Source organism: Anomaloglossus baeobatrachus, chromosome 1, assembly GCF_048569485.1.
Source record: "Anomaloglossus baeobatrachus isolate aAnoBae1 chromosome 1, aAnoBae1.hap1, whole genome shotgun sequence".
In the NCBI taxonomy this organism is placed as follows: Eukaryota; Metazoa; Chordata; class Amphibia; order Anura; family Aromobatidae; genus Anomaloglossus; species Anomaloglossus baeobatrachus.
This window is the reverse complement of record NC_134353.1, coordinates 73,106,279-73,123,177: the sequence shown is the minus strand read 5'-3', so window position 1 is coordinate 73,123,177 and position 16,899 is coordinate 73,106,279. Positions and strand designations below refer to the sequence as shown.

Sequence of the window (16,899 nt, the reverse complement as noted above, 5' to 3'; positions counted from 1 at the left end):
AATCCTGTCCTCTGAGACCTACCGCTGCTCTACACCACATCATCATTTCACTCCGTGGGGGTATCACAATGGGGTTAGCATCCATCACCCGTACACTACCAATCTCACCGCCAGCCTGTTTTACCTGTTGCTTCCTCAGAATGATTCGGATCTCCTTTTGCAAGGCTCTTTGCGACCTGCCCTCAGCACCTTCAACAATCTGGTGAAGCAACAACAACACTTCCCCTAGGCAATTTTCTATGACATTAGTGCCTAAAATCATTTGCGGGTTCCTTTCTCTAATATCAGTGTCCACAACAATCAGTCCTTGTCCCTTCATTTCCTGCCTTCCCACCTTTATGGTTACCTCTTTGACCCCGATCTGGTCTATAGGTTGTCCGTTGGCAGCATAGATGGTGAGGGAGGGGTCCGGTGGTCGGAGATCGTCGTCCGACCAAAACCTACGATACAGGACATACGGGATCGTGGTTACCTGAGAGCCGGTGTCCAATAACGCCGGGGTAGGGATCCCGTCCAGGACGATGGACAGGACAGGACGTCCACCCACGTACTGATCACAGCAGCGACTTGGGCCTGATCTTCTTAATCCTGAGGACTGGCCCCCGGCCCCAGGTTTGGCTCGTTTAAAGGACAGGCCCTTGCATAGTGTCCTGCCTCCTGGCAACGACGACAGATGGGTTGTCCAGATGAGTCATAGCGATCACTGCTCCTGCCTCGGGTTGGGGGACCTCTTCTCCTCCGCATCCAAGGGACGTCCTCTGGGTTGTCAGCTAGCAGGATCCGATGAGGGACTTTGGTCTCTGAGGGCAACTGTATTGCTTTCAGGATTTGTGCGACGTCCTTAGTGAGCTGTTGCACCTGGGAGGATAGTGTATTTATGGTCTCTGCTGGCGTGTTGAGTCCTTTTGCAGTTACCAGGGCCTGCGAGGAGGATTCCGCTCCTGCAGCCGTGGAACTGGCAGGCCATGCTGGTGCGACGGGGTCTGTGTCCACAGGAGGTTGGAGTGCTTTCACTGCCCTGTCTTTCAGAATGGCAAAGTCCACGTCAGGGTGTTCCAGGGACCACAGCTTCATCTGCTTCCCATCCTCAGGAGAACGCAGGCCCCGCAAGAATTGTTCCTTCATCATCCGGTTTCCTTCCTGATCACTGACAGGGTCCACCAGCTTGAGAGCCCGCAGTGCAGCCTGCAGCCTGAGGGCATAGGCTCTTATGCTATCTTGGGGCTTCTGCCGGCAGTTATAGAAGTCCGTCCTCAGCTCTCCCTCGGTGCGGTGTTCAAAAGCAGCTGCTAGTTTGGCAAAGATGGTCTCAACAGCGCTCCGGTCATCATTGGTCCAGGACTCAGCTTCCAATTCTGCTGCCTCAGTCAATTGTCCCAGCACCACAGCGGCCCTCTGCTTACCAGTCATCGCGTGCATGTCTAGCAGGGTGTTGATCTTCTTCTTAAACCCGGTCAGCGTGTCTATTTTACCGGCGTATTGGGGCAGCCATTGCGCTCCTGGGACATACAGCAAGGAAACTGGCATTATGGGGGAGATTTCAGCCGGCGCGGCTGCGACCGCGGCACCGGCACCAGGCGCTGCTGCATCCAGCGCGACGGGGGCTGGCATCGCTTGGGCTGCGTCGCCCTGACCAGGGGCATTACCTCCTGCAGCGTCCATTTTTCTTCAAAAATCTGCGCGCTCCCTTTCCACTTCCTGGGTCAGAACGCTCTCCGAATTGTGGGGATTCTGGGGCGGCCACACCTCTTCGTGGGCGGTGCTCTTCTCCCTCGCGCGGGCTGCAGCGCGCGCTTTTGAAGATGGCAATATGGCGGCGGTTCAATTTTTGCGGTCGGACCTCTGAGGCACACGGTCACCTGTCTGAACAGGTCTAGTCCTTATCCTGTTCGTGACGCCAGAAGTTGTGAAGCCCCGCTAGTATGTGTCGGTGCAGTACCTTCAGGGACTCCACGTGGATGGAACAGTCTGGTCACAGGTAGGGAACCTTCTTTTAGGATTGTCGTGACGCCACTCTCAGTATTGCGGTCAGCGGGGACCGCCACTGCAGATTAAGGGATGCCTGGGGCTGATGGTGGGTGCAGTCAGTATATTAGCCCCCTGAGAGTGAGGCAAGCCCCAGGCCCCGGTGTATGTGTGTGGGACCACAGGTCGCAGAATGACTCAAACACAGTCCAAGAAGTCTTTCAACGTGTTTACTCACTGTTTGGAGGTCACGGTGAGATGCCCGGGGCGACACTGTGATAACCAGGTTGAACCAGGAATTCCAGGAGGCCGTTCTGAGGGTAGCTGTCCACTCGCCTTCCTTGCACTCTTTCTGTTTTAGGAGGATCCTTTGCTTGAAGCGTGGTAGGACTCCTCCAGGGAAGCTGTTACCACCCTGCTCCCCTCTCTCTGGCTCGTCTGCCGGCAGCGTGGCCTTGGTGGGATGGCTTCTGGCCCTGTCCCCTTATGGGCCTGGTGATTGCTGCTTGGCTCAAGCTCTGTGTAGTCGTGGTGAGGGCATGAAGTACCCCCCCCCCACCTGTAGGTTAAGCAGCTCTGGATGATCTGCTGCCTGTACTGGGGACCTAGTTCCCCTTGTGTGCTCGGATACCGGGATCTCCGTACTCAGCCACCCTTCTCTCTGGATGATTTTCAGGCCGACCCACGGTACTCCTTTCTCCCCCGCTTTCAGCTACTGCACTCCTCAGGACCTGTCTGACACGAGAGCTCCTCTGCTCCCTTCCACACACCTCAACTTCTTCCTCCAGACTCTCCTCTTCCTCTCTCTCTCTGCCCTGCTTCCTAGCAACCAGCCCCTGAACACACCCCTAGCTGGGAATTGAAAGTTAACTCCTTCTGGCTACTCAAGGGTCCCCTCTGGTGATGTGGGAGGCCTGGTCACTATGTGTTTGTGTGTGCACCTCATCCTGGCCTTTGGAAATTACCTGGAAGCATTGTCCCCGCATGGGTGCAATACTCTGTGGTGCCTGACCGGGTCAGGGGCGCCACACTGACATCCCCCTACATACAGTATATAAAGGGCTATATAAAGAGTGAGCCTCTATATAGCCCCTTATATACAGTATGAGCCCCCCACATAGCCCTTTCATATGCAGTATGCACCTCCAAATAGCCTCCTATATACAGCAAAAGGCACCACATAGACTCCTAAATACAGTGTGAGCCCCCACATAGCCTTATATATACAGTGTGAGCCCCCACATAGCCTCCTATATACAGTGTGAGCCCCCACATAGCCTCATATATACAGTGTGAGCCCGCACATAGCCTCCTATATACAGTATGAGCCCCCACATAGCCTCATATATACAGTGTGAGCCCCCACATAGCCTCCTATATACAGTGTACGCCCCCACATAGCCTCCTATATACAGTATGAGCCCCCACATAGCCTCATATATACAGTGTACGCCCTCACATAGCCTTATATATACAGTGTACGCCCCCACATAGCCTCCTACATACAGTGTGAGCCCCCACATAGCCTCCTATATACAGTGTGAGCCACCACATAGCCTCATATATACAGTGTGAGCCCGCACATAGCCTCCTACATACAGTATGAGCCCACACATAGCCTCATATATACAGTGTGAGCCCCCACATAGCCTCATATATACAGTGTGAGCCCGCACATAGCCTCCTATATACAGTATGAGCCCCCACATAGCCTCATATATACAGTGTGAGCCCCCACATAGCCTCCTATATACAGTGTACGCCCCCACATAGCCTCCTATATACAGTGTGAGCCCCCACATAGCCTCATATATACAGTGTGAGCCCGCACATAGCCTCCTATATACAGTATGAGCCCCCACATAGCCTCATATATACAGTGTGAGCCCCGCACATAGCCTCCTATATACAGTGTACGCCCCCACATAGCCTCCTATATACAGTATGAGCCCCCACATAGCCTCCTATATACAGTGTGAGCTCCCACATAGCCTCCTATATACAGTGTGAGCTCTTACACAGCCTCCTATATACAGTGTGAGCCCCCACATAGCCTCATATATACAGTGTGAGCCCGCACATAGCCTCCTATATACAGTATGAGCCCACACATAGCCTCATATATACAGTGTGAGCCCCCACATAGCCTCATATATACAGTGTGAGCCCGCACATAGCCTCCTATATACAGTATGAGCCCCCACATAGCCTCATATATACAGTGTGAGCCCCCACATAGCCTCCTATATACAGTGTACGCCCCCACATAGCCTCCTATATACAGTGTGAGCCCCCACATAGCCTCATATATACAGTGTGAGCCCGCACATAGCCTCCTATATACAGTATGAGCCCCCACATAGCCTCATATATACAGTGTGAGCCCCCACATAGCCTCCTATATACAGTGTACGCCCCCACATAGCCTCCTATATACAGTATGAGCCCCCACATAGCCTCCTATATACAGTGTGAGCTCCCACATAGCCTCCTATATACAGTGTGAGCTCTTACACAGCCTCCTATATACAGTGTGAGCCCCCACATAGCCTCATATATACAGTGTGAGCCCGCACATAGCCTCCTATATACAGTATGAGCCCCCACATAGCCTTATATATACAGTGTACGCCCCCACATAGCCTCCTATATACAGTGTGAGCTCGCACATAGCCTCCTATATACAGTGTGAGCTCTCACACAGCCTCCTATATACAGTGTGAGCCCCCACATAGCCTTATATATACAGCAGGAGCCACTACATAGCCTCCTGTATACAGTATGAGTCCTCACAGAGCCTCCTAACTACATGACCTCCACAGAGCCTCCTAACTACATGACCTCCACAGAGCCTCCTAAATACATTATGATGAACCCTCATATGGATTTAAAAAAAAAGAAGTAAATGTTGTTTAGGATGGAGCAGCTAAATATTTTGAGTTTTAATTTCGGTCTTATTTATAAAACCGCACTATGGATTCTATATTATGAAGGATTACATGGCTCGTATACAACATAGTACAAGTCATAGTCTCCATAGTAAATCAGTCCTGGAGCTTTCTCTGACTTTCCTGTATCTATATAATCCCTGAGGGGAACAGTCTGACCTTTACGAAGGGCGAAATAAACATTTTTTACATTTTTTTGAACACATTCCAAATTGATACAACTGTGACTGTCTCGACAATGTTTGTTTCTTCAGACGGGAAGAAGCGTTTCATCGGGATAAAGATGCTGACCATAACTCCTGCGTAAGTAATGGAGACTTGTATGTTTGCCAATAGCTGGTTTTTTTTGCTTTGTTTTTAGGTTTGTTTTTTTTTATTATTTGCTATGGAAAAGTTGTAGCTGTGGAGTCTGAACTTATTACAGAACTCATTTCTGGCCCGAGCCCGCGTGTGCAAACTCCCGAGGACTGAGAGCTCTTGGCAGCGAACGTGAACAGAGTTTGACTTGTGGTTTATATAAACTTTGTAGTTAGAATTTGAAAATATTTAGATAGAAGTAAAAGCAACTTAATATTTTATCACCCCCATAGATGAATAGGAAAATAAAGGCAAAGGGCAAAACAATGCCCCGGATGATAAATGTTCTCACATTGATACCTAAATGTTGGTGAACCCTTCAGAATTTTCCATGTTTGTGTATAAATTTGAGCTAAAACTAAATTAGATTTTCACCATGTAATCATTCTTTTGTAGAACGACTCGTGTTCTTTGGGTCATTGTGTTGTTGCGTAAGATTCGGCTCATGCACAGATGTCCTGACATTTCCCTGTAGAATTTGCCATTCAGGGTTCATTATTCCATCATTGATGGCAGCCGTCCTGGTCCAAATACAACAAAACGAGCCCAAACCATGATACTACCACAACCATGTTTCGCAGATGGTTTGAGGTTTTTATGCTGTAATGTAGTGTTTTTCTTTCTCCAAACATGATGCTTCTGATTTAAACCCAAAAAAGCTGAATTGTGGTCTCATCCATCCCCAAAACATTTCTCCAGGAGCCTTCTGACTTGTTGAGGTGAACTTTACCAAACTTCAGACGCCTGCAATATTCTTTTTGGAGAAGTGTTTCATTACTTGCAATCATGCCATGCACACCATTTTTGTTTAGTGTCTTCCTGATGGTGGACTCATGAACATTAACTGAGAGAAGCCTTTAGTTGCTTAGAGGTTGCCTTGGGTTCCCTTTGTGACCTAATGGATTATTATACACCTTGCTCTTGGAGTGATCTTTGTTTGTGTCATAGTTGACTTCCTGCTGTTTTGAGACTAGTGACAGTCATAGGACTGGAGCATCTCTATTCCATCTTGACTCCTCATTTAAATGAAGTTTCCTTTCCTTTGGCATTTCATGAGTTAATTTCAGTTTTGTTGCCGGTAGCTCTGAGCAGGGTAGGTCAGCTGTAGCTGCTTTGGGACCACACCTATTTAGGTTAAATACTGGAGCCTTCCCAGCAGACCTTGCTGCTGTTAGAATTCAATTCTAATTTGGCCACCCTGGTGGAAGGAACTGCTGAGGTTTTCTCCTGTGCCCATCCACCTGCTACTATTGAGTACATCTGTTACGGTGAAGTTTGCTGTTTCGTATCCTTCTGTTTATTCCCCCCGTCTGTCTTTCCTTTCCCTCCATATATTTTAGTGTAGTGGCGAGTCTAGTGTACTCATCAGCCTACACACTAGACAGAGTGAGTTTAGGGCTAGCTGAAGGGCCAAGGTATCCTGCTCGCCGAGAGGTTAAAAGAACCTGTATAGGGACGCTAAGGAGCTCAGGAGTCATCTTGAGGGGAGTGCAGGAGGGGCCCCATCACCCTTCTCCCTAGCGGCAGGAAACTCCATTTGTATTGTTACTGCGGTGTTCCCCCTTTTTATTTTGTGGTGTTTTTGTAGTGCGTTAGATGCCCGTTGGTCTGAATGCGTGTGTCACGCGTTATATACGGACATCTCCTACTCCGTACGTGACACTTGGGGAGGGTAATAATGGTCTTGAATAGAGATGAGCAGACCCGTGAAAGTTTGGTTCGGCAGGTTCAGCTGGAGTTATGAAAAACGTACTTGAACTGAACCCCAATGGAAGTCACTAATTGGGCAGTTTGGGTCTCCACCCACATACAACCAGTATTAAACAGATCACTTTTTGAGGCAGGTGTGCACGGTTTTTCCATTTTTATATTTTTTTTGTTTGGTGCACAGTACATCCGATCACGCTGCTGTTACCCCCAGTGCGAGCCTATCAAACACTGCAAGTGGCTCGCACTGGGCCGAGCACCGAGTGTACCCGAGCTCAGCAATGCTCACACAAGTTGTTTGCATACGTAAAGAACCCGAACGCCTTTTTATGTAAAGTCTATGTTTGATACAAACACTGAACCTCGTTTTCGCTCATCTCTGGTCTTGAACTTGCTCCATTTTCACACAATGTCTGACTGTGGATTGGTGAAGCCCAAACTCTTTAGGGTACCTTCACACTTAGCGATGCAGCAGCGATCCGACCAGCGATCTGACCTGGTCAGGATCGCTGCTGCATCGCTACATGGTCGCTGGTGAGCTGTCAAACAGGCAGATCTCACCAGCGACCAGTGAACAGCCCCCAGCCAGCAGCGACGTGCAAGCGACGCTGCGCTTGCACGGAGCTGCCGTCTGGAAGCTGCGGAGACTGGTAACTAAGGTAAACATCGGGTATGGTTACCCGATGTTTACATTAGTTACCAGCGCACAGCTGTGTGTGCAGGGAGCAGGGAGCCGCGCACACTGAGCGCTGGCTCCTTGCTCTCCTACCATAGCTACAGTACACATCGGGTTCATTAACCCGATGTGTACAGCAGCTACATGTGCAGAGAGCCGGAGCCGGCAGCACAGGCAGCGTGAGAGCTGCAGAGGCTCGTAACTAAGGTAAATATCGGGTAACCACCTTGGTTACCCGATGTTTATCTTGGTTACAAGCTTACCTCAGCTGTCAGATGCCGGCTCCTGCTCCCTGCTCGCTTCATTTGTCGCTCTCTCGCTGTCACACACAGCGATCTGTGTGTCACAGCGGGAGAGCGGCTTTGAAGAAAACGAACCAGGGCTGTGTGTAACGAGCAGCGATCTCGCAGCAGGGGCCAGATCGCTGCTCAGTGTCACACACAGCGAGATCGCTAATGAGGTCACTGCTGCGTCACAAAAAGCGTGACTCAGCAGCGATCTCGGCAGCGAGCTCGCTGTGTGTGAAGCACCCCTTAGAGATGTTTTCGTAAACTTTCAGAGCCCAATAAGCATCAATAACTCTTCTCCTGAGGTCATCAGATATCTCCTTTGTTTCTGACATGATTCACGTCCACAAACAGGTCTTGAAGATCAGACTATGATAGATACCTTTTCTTTAAGTTAAACAGGTCGCCCACTCACACCTGATTGTCATCCTATTGATTGATAACACCAGACTCTAATTTCACCTTTCAAATTATCTGCTAATCTAAAGGTTCATTTACTTTTGCCAATATTTTTTATTTAATTCTCTATCTACTTTTAGAACTTGTGTGACAATTTAATGTAATTTTAGGTTAAATTTATGCAGAAATATTGAAAATTCTGAATGTTTCACAAACTTTCAAGCACCACTTTATATACTCATATTGGACTCCTCAAATTCTATATGAATGCCTTTGTCCACCCATGAAAAAGAGTTAGTCCCTATGCCCTATATGAAACTTTTTATTAGTCCTTATGGAACTCTATGGATCCCTTTATAACACTAGAAACCATTATTATGTCCTATGTCCGCCTATTGCATTCAATTCCATTAGTCCCAATATAATCCCTTGAATAACTTCCGATATACTCTTATGAACCACTATTAGCCTCATATCTACTTTTACTGCACTATCAGTCCATGGAAAACCATATTAGCTATAGTGTATTAATATAGAAAGCTATTAAAGAAAATATTACCAGATTTTGCAGTACAAACTGCATACATTATTAGTTAGAACCCTTAGACCTGATGAGGCTGGTATACTAACTTTGATCATCCATTAATACCTATGTAACTGACAGGCTGTACAATTGTCAGAATGACTATAATTATTTTAGAAACTTTAATCTCTGCCCATCTAGTCTGATTGACAGCTCTTCAGTGTCCCCCTTCTGCTGAACGTCTGCCTATTTAGCCTGATTGACAGCGACAGTTTGTCATGGGTGACAGCCAGTCCTGCGGTGCCTGGCTATAGAAGGTCACGGCGTTTGGCTGCGCATACTACTCCCTGACCTATTGTTTCTGCTTGGTTCTCATCCCTTTCCCTTTAGGACCCTATGGAGTTCCTCAGTCTGTTAACTGCTGTTCATCAGCACTTCCCTAGTCTTTATAAACCTTCACTTCTTATTACGGTACTGGTGATAGTTGATATACCTTTATCAAGTCTTCAGTGCGAGCAGTCGGCTTGCATACATCTGGAGAATCTTGGTGGTTTTTGCAGCTTTTCTCCTTGAGTCAACTGGAGATAAGTAGTTTGTGGTTCTCCCTTGTTTATTATACCTTTGTGCCCCTTTAGTGCCTAGTAGAGTTGAAAAAGAGCTCATCCCATCCGCTCCCCACCCAGGGCCTAGATCAGGGTCAGCCAAGGCCAGGTATCCAGCTCGGCGCATAGGTGCAGAATCTATCTACAGTGGTGAGGGAAGCCACTACAGCATATATATATATATATATATATATATATATATATAAATATATATATATAGCATACAGCATAATATTCAGAATGAACGGTTATTTTGATTTTCAATTTTAAAAGTAAGTACACTAGCCTCATCAAGTCTAAGAGATCTAATCAATCAGGTATGCAGTTTGTGTTATGAAATCCGGTCTACTTGCCTTGATTTGGGGTTCTTTTGCTGTATACCCTATATATTGTAAATGCAAATTATTTGCAATTATTTTTTTCTTGAAGACTGATAGCATGCTTCATTTCATTTGGTTGTAGACTTGTGGAGGAGCTTAAATTGAGTAATCCAGATTTTCCAGATGTAAGCAGTGGGATCTATGTTCATGAAGTTTTGCCTAATTCACCGTCCCAGAGGTAAGAACTAAATGTTCCCAACATCATTCACTGATATGGGCGTTATTATTTGTATTTTTAATATTTTTTTATACCACCTCAATCTTTACATTACACCTGTAGACATTGCCTAACATGTGATACAGTGGGGAAAATAAGTATTTCATACACTGCTGTTTCCCACCTACAAAGAATGGAGAGGTCTGTAATTTTTTTCGTAGATAACTTCAACTGTGACAGACAGAATAAAAAAAATCCAGAAAATCACATTGTATGATTTTTATATAATTTTCATTTTATTGCATGAAATAAGTATTTGATCACCTACCAACCAGCAAGAATTCTGGCTCTCACAGACCTGTTATTTTTTCGTTAAGAAGCTCCTACTCTGTTCTCATTACCTGTATTAATTGCACCTTTTTGTATAACATACACCTGTCCACACACTCACTCACACTCCAACCTCTCCACCATGGCCAAGACCAAAGATCTGTCTAAGGACACCAGGGACAAAATTATAGACCTGCACAAGGCTGGGATGGGCTACAGGACAATAGGCAAGCAGCTTGGTGAGAAAGAAACAACTGTTGACGCTATTATTAGAAAATGGAAGAAACACAAGATGACTGTCAATCTTACTTGGTCTGAGGCTCCATACAAGATCTCGCTGCATGGGGTAAGGATGATTCTAAGAAAGGTCAAGAATTAGCCCAGAAATACAAGGGGATACCTAATGAAAGAGCTGAGACCACAGTCTCAAACATTAAAGTTACTAATACACTACCCCATCATGGATTAAAATCCTGCAAGGCGTGCAAGGTACTTCTGCTGACGCTAGCACATGCCCAGGCCCGTTTGAAGTTCTTCAATAACCATGTGGATGATCCAGAGGAGACATGGGAGAAGGACATGCGGTCAGATGAGACCAAAATAGAACTTATCGGTATCAACTCCATTCGCCCTTGTTTGGCAGAAGAAGAAAGATACAACCCCAAGAACAATGTTCCAACCATAAAGCATGGGAGTTAAAATATCATATTTTGGTGGTGATTTTCTGTAAAGGGGACAGGATAGCTGCACTGTATTGAAGGGAGCATGGATGGGGTCATGTATTACGACATTTTGGCCAACAACCTCCTTCGCTCAGTAAGAGCATTGAAGATGGGTCATGGCTGTGTCTTCCAACATAACAATGACCCAAAACACAAAGCCAGGGCAACTAAGAGGCACTGTAAGAAGCATTTCAAGGTCCTGAAGTGGCCTAGGCAGTCTCCAGACCTGAACCCAATAGAAAATCTTTGGAGGGATCTGAAACTGAATGTTGCCCAGTGACAGGCACGAAACCTGAAGGATCTGGAGAAGATCTATATGGAAGAGTGGGGCAAAATCCCTGCTACAGTGTGTGCAAACCTAGGCAAGATCTACAGGAAACGTCTGACCTCTGTAATTGCAAACAAAGTCTGTACCAAATATTAAGTTCTGTTTTTCTATGGTATCAAATACTTATTTCATGCAATATATTGCAAATTAATTCTTTAAAAATCATACAATGTGATTTTTCTGTTTTTTTTTTGTTATTCAGCCTGTCACAGTTAAAGTGTACCTACGATAAAAATTACAGACCTCTGCATTCTTTGTAGGTGGGAAAACTTACAAAATCATCAGTGTATCAAATACTTATTTTACCTACTGTAGTTGGGACCCCCTGGTAGTACAGATTTGTAGAAGCCTAAAAAGGTTTCCCAAAAGTTATCTTATTGGTCAAACATGCAGATTTATGATTGGACCCAAGATTTTTTTGGGTTTGGGTTCAAATCTGTTTTAAAATCCTAAGATTGTGGTTGACAAATGTGTAATTTATTTTTATCATTCTACATCTACAGAGGTGGAATCAAAGATGGTGACATTATTGTCAAAGTTAATGGACGACCATTGTTGACATCTGGTGACTTACACGAGGCCGTAATGAAAGAATCCCCTTTACTACTCGAAGTTCGAAGAGGGAACGATGACCTTCTATTTAACTTAGAACCTGAGGTCTCAAAGTAATATAAAAAAACAAATAAAACTCTTCTACAAAACCAGGTACAACCAAGGACATGAAGCTCTACAAAGTCCAAGTCCACAGAATCTTCATCAACAACACATTCGGAAAGGTCTGCCACTTTGAAAGATTTCGTAAAGAAGACTGCCAACAAAGACTTCTCACGATGTTCCTTGCTTGTATAAAGTATGTAAGGAAAGTGATACAAAGACATTTGTCTCCAGAAGATTCTCTTTGAGAAGATCACCACTTTTTCCAGACAAATTCAGGGCCATAGACTCTCGAGAAACATCATCGGAGAGATCTCATGCTTCAGCCAAAGAAGACTTCTACAGTGAGGCTGCCACCAAAGTCCTGTCATGACATTTCTCATAATATAAGGTTAGTATAAGGTAAGCAAGGAAAAGTGATTAACTTTTTGAGAAGACCAACCCTTTATCCATCCATTTTGGAGAGGACAACAACCTAGAAGACCATTGAGTTATTGAGCACCTACATTCTGGTGGACAGCGATGCTTATATGAGCCGTGTCTGTACTTTACCAAAGAACTTACAGATCAGTGCCAAAAACTCTTAGCATCTGGTGATATATAAGGTACCGAGACAACTAAGGAGCATCACAACTTGTCTGCTGCACGTGACTATCCTTAGGCGAATAGAGTAGAACATACTGTCATAGAAATGCCATGGTGCCAAATACCACCACGGTAAGGTAACGAGTGCCATTGTAGCCTTCCAATATAGAGATAATACACAGAACAAGTGGAATCACTTTGTAAATACACTGAATTACTTATCTAGTACAAACCCCAAGTTATAGCCTGCATTATACTCCAGAGCTGCACTCACAATTCTGCTGGCTGATATTGAAAACCATCAACAATCTTGATGTCAGACATCCACTAGTGGTTTAGCCGATGTTCTATAATACAGAGGAACAGTTTTTGCCATACAAAACTGAAAAAAAAAGAAAGGTCTGTGTAGGCATAATGCCAGCAAGGAATGTTGGGATACTTCTGCACTGAAGGCTGCAGAATTGTGAATGCAGCTCTGGAATATAAGCCAGGAATAGTACAAGGTATGTATTACAATGTTTTCTTTATAAAATGATGTTCAGAGGTGAGTTCACAATTTAAAGGGAATCTGTCAACAAGTTTTTGGTACCCCATCTCAGAGCAGCATGACGTAGGGGCAGATAACCTTATATCATTGATGCTGTTCGCTGTTGTTTTGATAAGCATGATTTTATCTGTTGCAGATCTGCCAATTTTCTGTATAACTTCGCCTACGTCACGGATTGTCAGCTTTCTGCCTATGCACAGTATACACAAAAAGCTGCCAATCGGAGGTGGGGGTGGGAGAAATGCATAGCAGTAAGATTACTAGTCCACTAGTAGGAAACTCCTGCTAATAAAACTGTCATTTTATCAAAACTACAGCCGAAAGCTCAGTGAGTGATACATCGCTAGAATCAGGGTCTCTGTCTCTTCATTTTGTTGCTCTGAGATTACGTGGCAAAAACCCGGTTCCCACTCATTTTATAGCTGTTGTTTTAATTCTGAGGCATGTTGCAGTTTCTTAAAACTGTGCACAAGACCAGTAAATGGGCATTTGTGAGATTATTTTTTGCGAAATGTGTATTAAAAGAAATATATGGGGCATGTACCCCTGCTGTTGAAGATAGATCTGGCAAATTGAACCACAACTGGGTGCTGAGTTTCTTTACGAACAATGCAACCACAGGAAGGTATTTTCGTGCCGAGTCATATAAGACAGATGAGTGTTGAGCAGGCACTACCATGCTTAGGAGCTTGGTAATCATAACTAGTGATGAGCGAGCACTACCATGCTCGGGTGCTCAGTACTCGTAACTAGTGATGAGCGGGCACTACCATGCTCGGGTGCTCTGTACTCTTAACTAGTGATGAACGAGCACTACCATGCTTGGGTACTCTGTACTCGTAACTAGTGATGAGCGGGCACTACCATGCTCAAGTACTCGATTACCGTAACTAGTGATGAGCGAGCACTACCATGCTCTGGTACTCGGTACTCGTAACTAGTGATGAGCGGGCACTACCATGCTCAAGTGTTCGGTACTAGTAACTAGTGATGAGTGAGCACTACCATGCTCAGGTTCTCAGTACTCGTAAGTAGTGATGAGTGAGCACTACCATGCTTAGGAGCTCGGTACTCGTAACTAGTGATGAGCGGGCACTACCATGCTTAGGAGCTCGGTACTCGTAACTAGGGATGAGCGGGCACTACCATGCTTAGGAGCTTGGTAATCATAACTAGTGATGAGTGAGCACTACCATGCTCAAGTGCTCGATTATCGTAACTAGTGATGAGCGGGCACTACCATGCTCGGGTGCTCAGTACTCATAGCTATTGATAAGCGGGCACTGCCATGCTCGGGTGCTCTGTACTCGTAACTAGTGATGAGCGAGCACTACCATGCTCGGGTGCTCGGTACTCGTAACTAGTGATGAGCAGGCACTGCCATGCTCGGGTGCTCTGTACTCGTAACTAGTGATGAGCGGGCACTGCCATGCTCGGGTGCTCGGTACTCGTAACTAGTGATGAGCGGGCACTGCCATGCTCGGGTGCTCTGTACTCGTAACTAGTGATGAATGAGCACTACCATGCTCAGGTGCTCTGTACTCGTAACTAGTGATGAGCGGGCACTACCATGCTCAAGTGTTCGGTTATCATAACTAGTGATGAGTGAGCACTACCATGCTTAGGAGCTTGGTAATCATAACTAGTGATGAGGGGGCACTACCATGCTCAGGTATTCAGTACTCATAACTAGTGATGAGTGATCACTACCATGCTCGGGTGCTCAGTACTCTTAACTATTGATGAGTGAGCACTACCATGTTCAAGTGCTCGATTACCGTAACTAGTGATGAGCGGGCACTACCATGCTCGGGTGCTCTGTACTCATAGCTATTGATGAGCGGGCAATACCATGCTCGGGTGCTCTGTACTCGTAACTAGTGATGAGTGAGCACTACCATGCTCGGGTGCTCTGTACTCATAGCTATTGATGAGCGGGCACTACCATGCTCGGGTGCTCTGTACTCGTAACTAGTGATGAGTGAGCACTACCATGCTCGGGTGCTCTGTACTCATAGCTATTGATGAGCGGGCACTACCATGCTCGGGTGCTCTGTACTCGTAACTAGTGATGAGTGAGCACTACCATGCACGGGTGCTTTGTACTCATAGCTAGTGATGAGCGGGCACTACCATGCTTGGGTACTCTGTACTTGTAACTAGTGATGAGCGGGCACTACCATGCTTGGGTACTCTGTACTTGTAACTAGTGATGAGCGGGCACTACCATGCTCAGGTGCTCAGTACTCGTAACTAGCATTTTAATGCTCAGACGAGTTCGAATCGTTTACCAATAGGTCATCATTGTCTAATCGGCCTGGGGCTGACACCCCACACCCCCACTGATCAGCTGTTTTTGGTCGCGGCAGCAGGCAGCCGGAAATACCCAATTCCGAAGTTGCTGCATCTCCCATTCATATCTATAGGAGGATGTGTAGTACCCGGCCGCGGTCACTATCAGTAGAAAGGGCAGCTTCGGAACTGAGCATTCCCGGCCTTCTACTGCCGCTACTGGCACCAAGAACAGCTGATCGGCGGGGTGCCAGGTGTTCGACCCCGGCAACCTATCCTAAGGATAGGCTATCAGTGTAAAAAGTAGTGGACAACCCCTTTAAGGAGTTGGTGGTCGGCAGTTCTGTGCTTACAGTCATAGCAGTTAAATGAATACACTTTAATCTGATGGACTGAATCTGTTTTTATTAGAAGTGTTTATAACCTATTGTGTAGACTTTAGTATAGGTTTTGCCATGTTTGATTTCTTGGCAGATACCAGAATGTGTCTGTTGTAAGGGTACCATCACACTTTAGCAACGCTCCAGCGATCCCACCAGCGATCTGACCTGGTCAGGATCGCTGGTGCGTCGCTAAGTGGTCGCTGGTGAGCTGTCAATCAGGCAGCCCCCAGCCAGCAGCGACACGTGGAAGCGATGCTGCGCTTGGTAACTAAGGTAAATATCGGGTAACCAAGCGCTTGGTTACCCGATATTTACCTTAGTTACCAGCGCACACCGCTTAGCGCTGGCTCCCTGCACTCGAAGCCAGAGTACACATCGGGTTAATAAGCAAACCGCTTTGCTTATTTACGTGATGTGTACTCCGGCTATGTGTGCAGGGAGCAGGGAGCTGGCACTGACAGCCTGAGAGCGGCGGACGACAGTAACCAAGGTAAATATCGGGTAACCAAGCAAAGGGCTTTGCTTGGTTACCAGATATTTACCTTGGTTACAGCTTACCGCAGGCTGCCAGAAGCCGGCTCCCTGCTGCCTGCACATCCAGATCGTTGCTCTCTCGCTGTCACACACAGCGATGTGTGCTTCACAGCGGGAGAGCAACGTTCAAAAAATGAACCAGCACTGTGTGTAACGAGCAGCGATCTCACAGCAGGGGCCAGATCACTGTTCAGTGTTACACACAGCGAGATCGCTGATGAGGTCACTGCTGCGTCACAAAAACCGTGCCTCAGCAGCGATCTTGCTAGTGATCTCACTATGTGAGAAGTACCCCTAAGAGTTAAATGAAATTGCACTCCTTGTGTTCAGAGGTAAAATCTACTTAGATATGACTGCCCCGCGCCAACTGGTATTTGTAAGACAAAACTTAAAGTCAAGTGTTGCTTCCATTAAAGGGTTAATCTCATCTCCTATCCCAATATGTAGTAGGTGTAATAATAATAATACTCCTGATATAGCCATGTCTCTTACCTCATGTGCAGGGCATTACAGGTTAGGTATC

The 16,899-nt window shown here is 46.2% G+C and overlaps 1 protein-coding gene across 1 annotated transcript in view; it reads left to right on the top strand.

Annotated features, from left to right (window-relative positions):
* Positions 1–16,122, top strand: part of HTRA3 (HtrA serine peptidase 3) — a 56,949-nt gene extending 40,827 nt beyond the window's left edge. Inside the window, exons 7-9 of the mRNA XM_075346851.1 lie at positions 5,168–5,216; positions 9,927–10,022; positions 11,885–16,122. Coding sequence (XP_075202966.1) covers positions 5,168–5,216; positions 9,927–10,022; positions 11,885–12,050 — 311 coding nt within the window. The 3' untranslated portion in view covers positions 12,051–16,122. The remainder of the gene's footprint in view (positions 1–5,167; positions 5,217–9,926; positions 10,023–11,884) is intronic.
* The last annotated feature ends 777 nt before the right edge of the window (positions 16,123–16,899 follow it).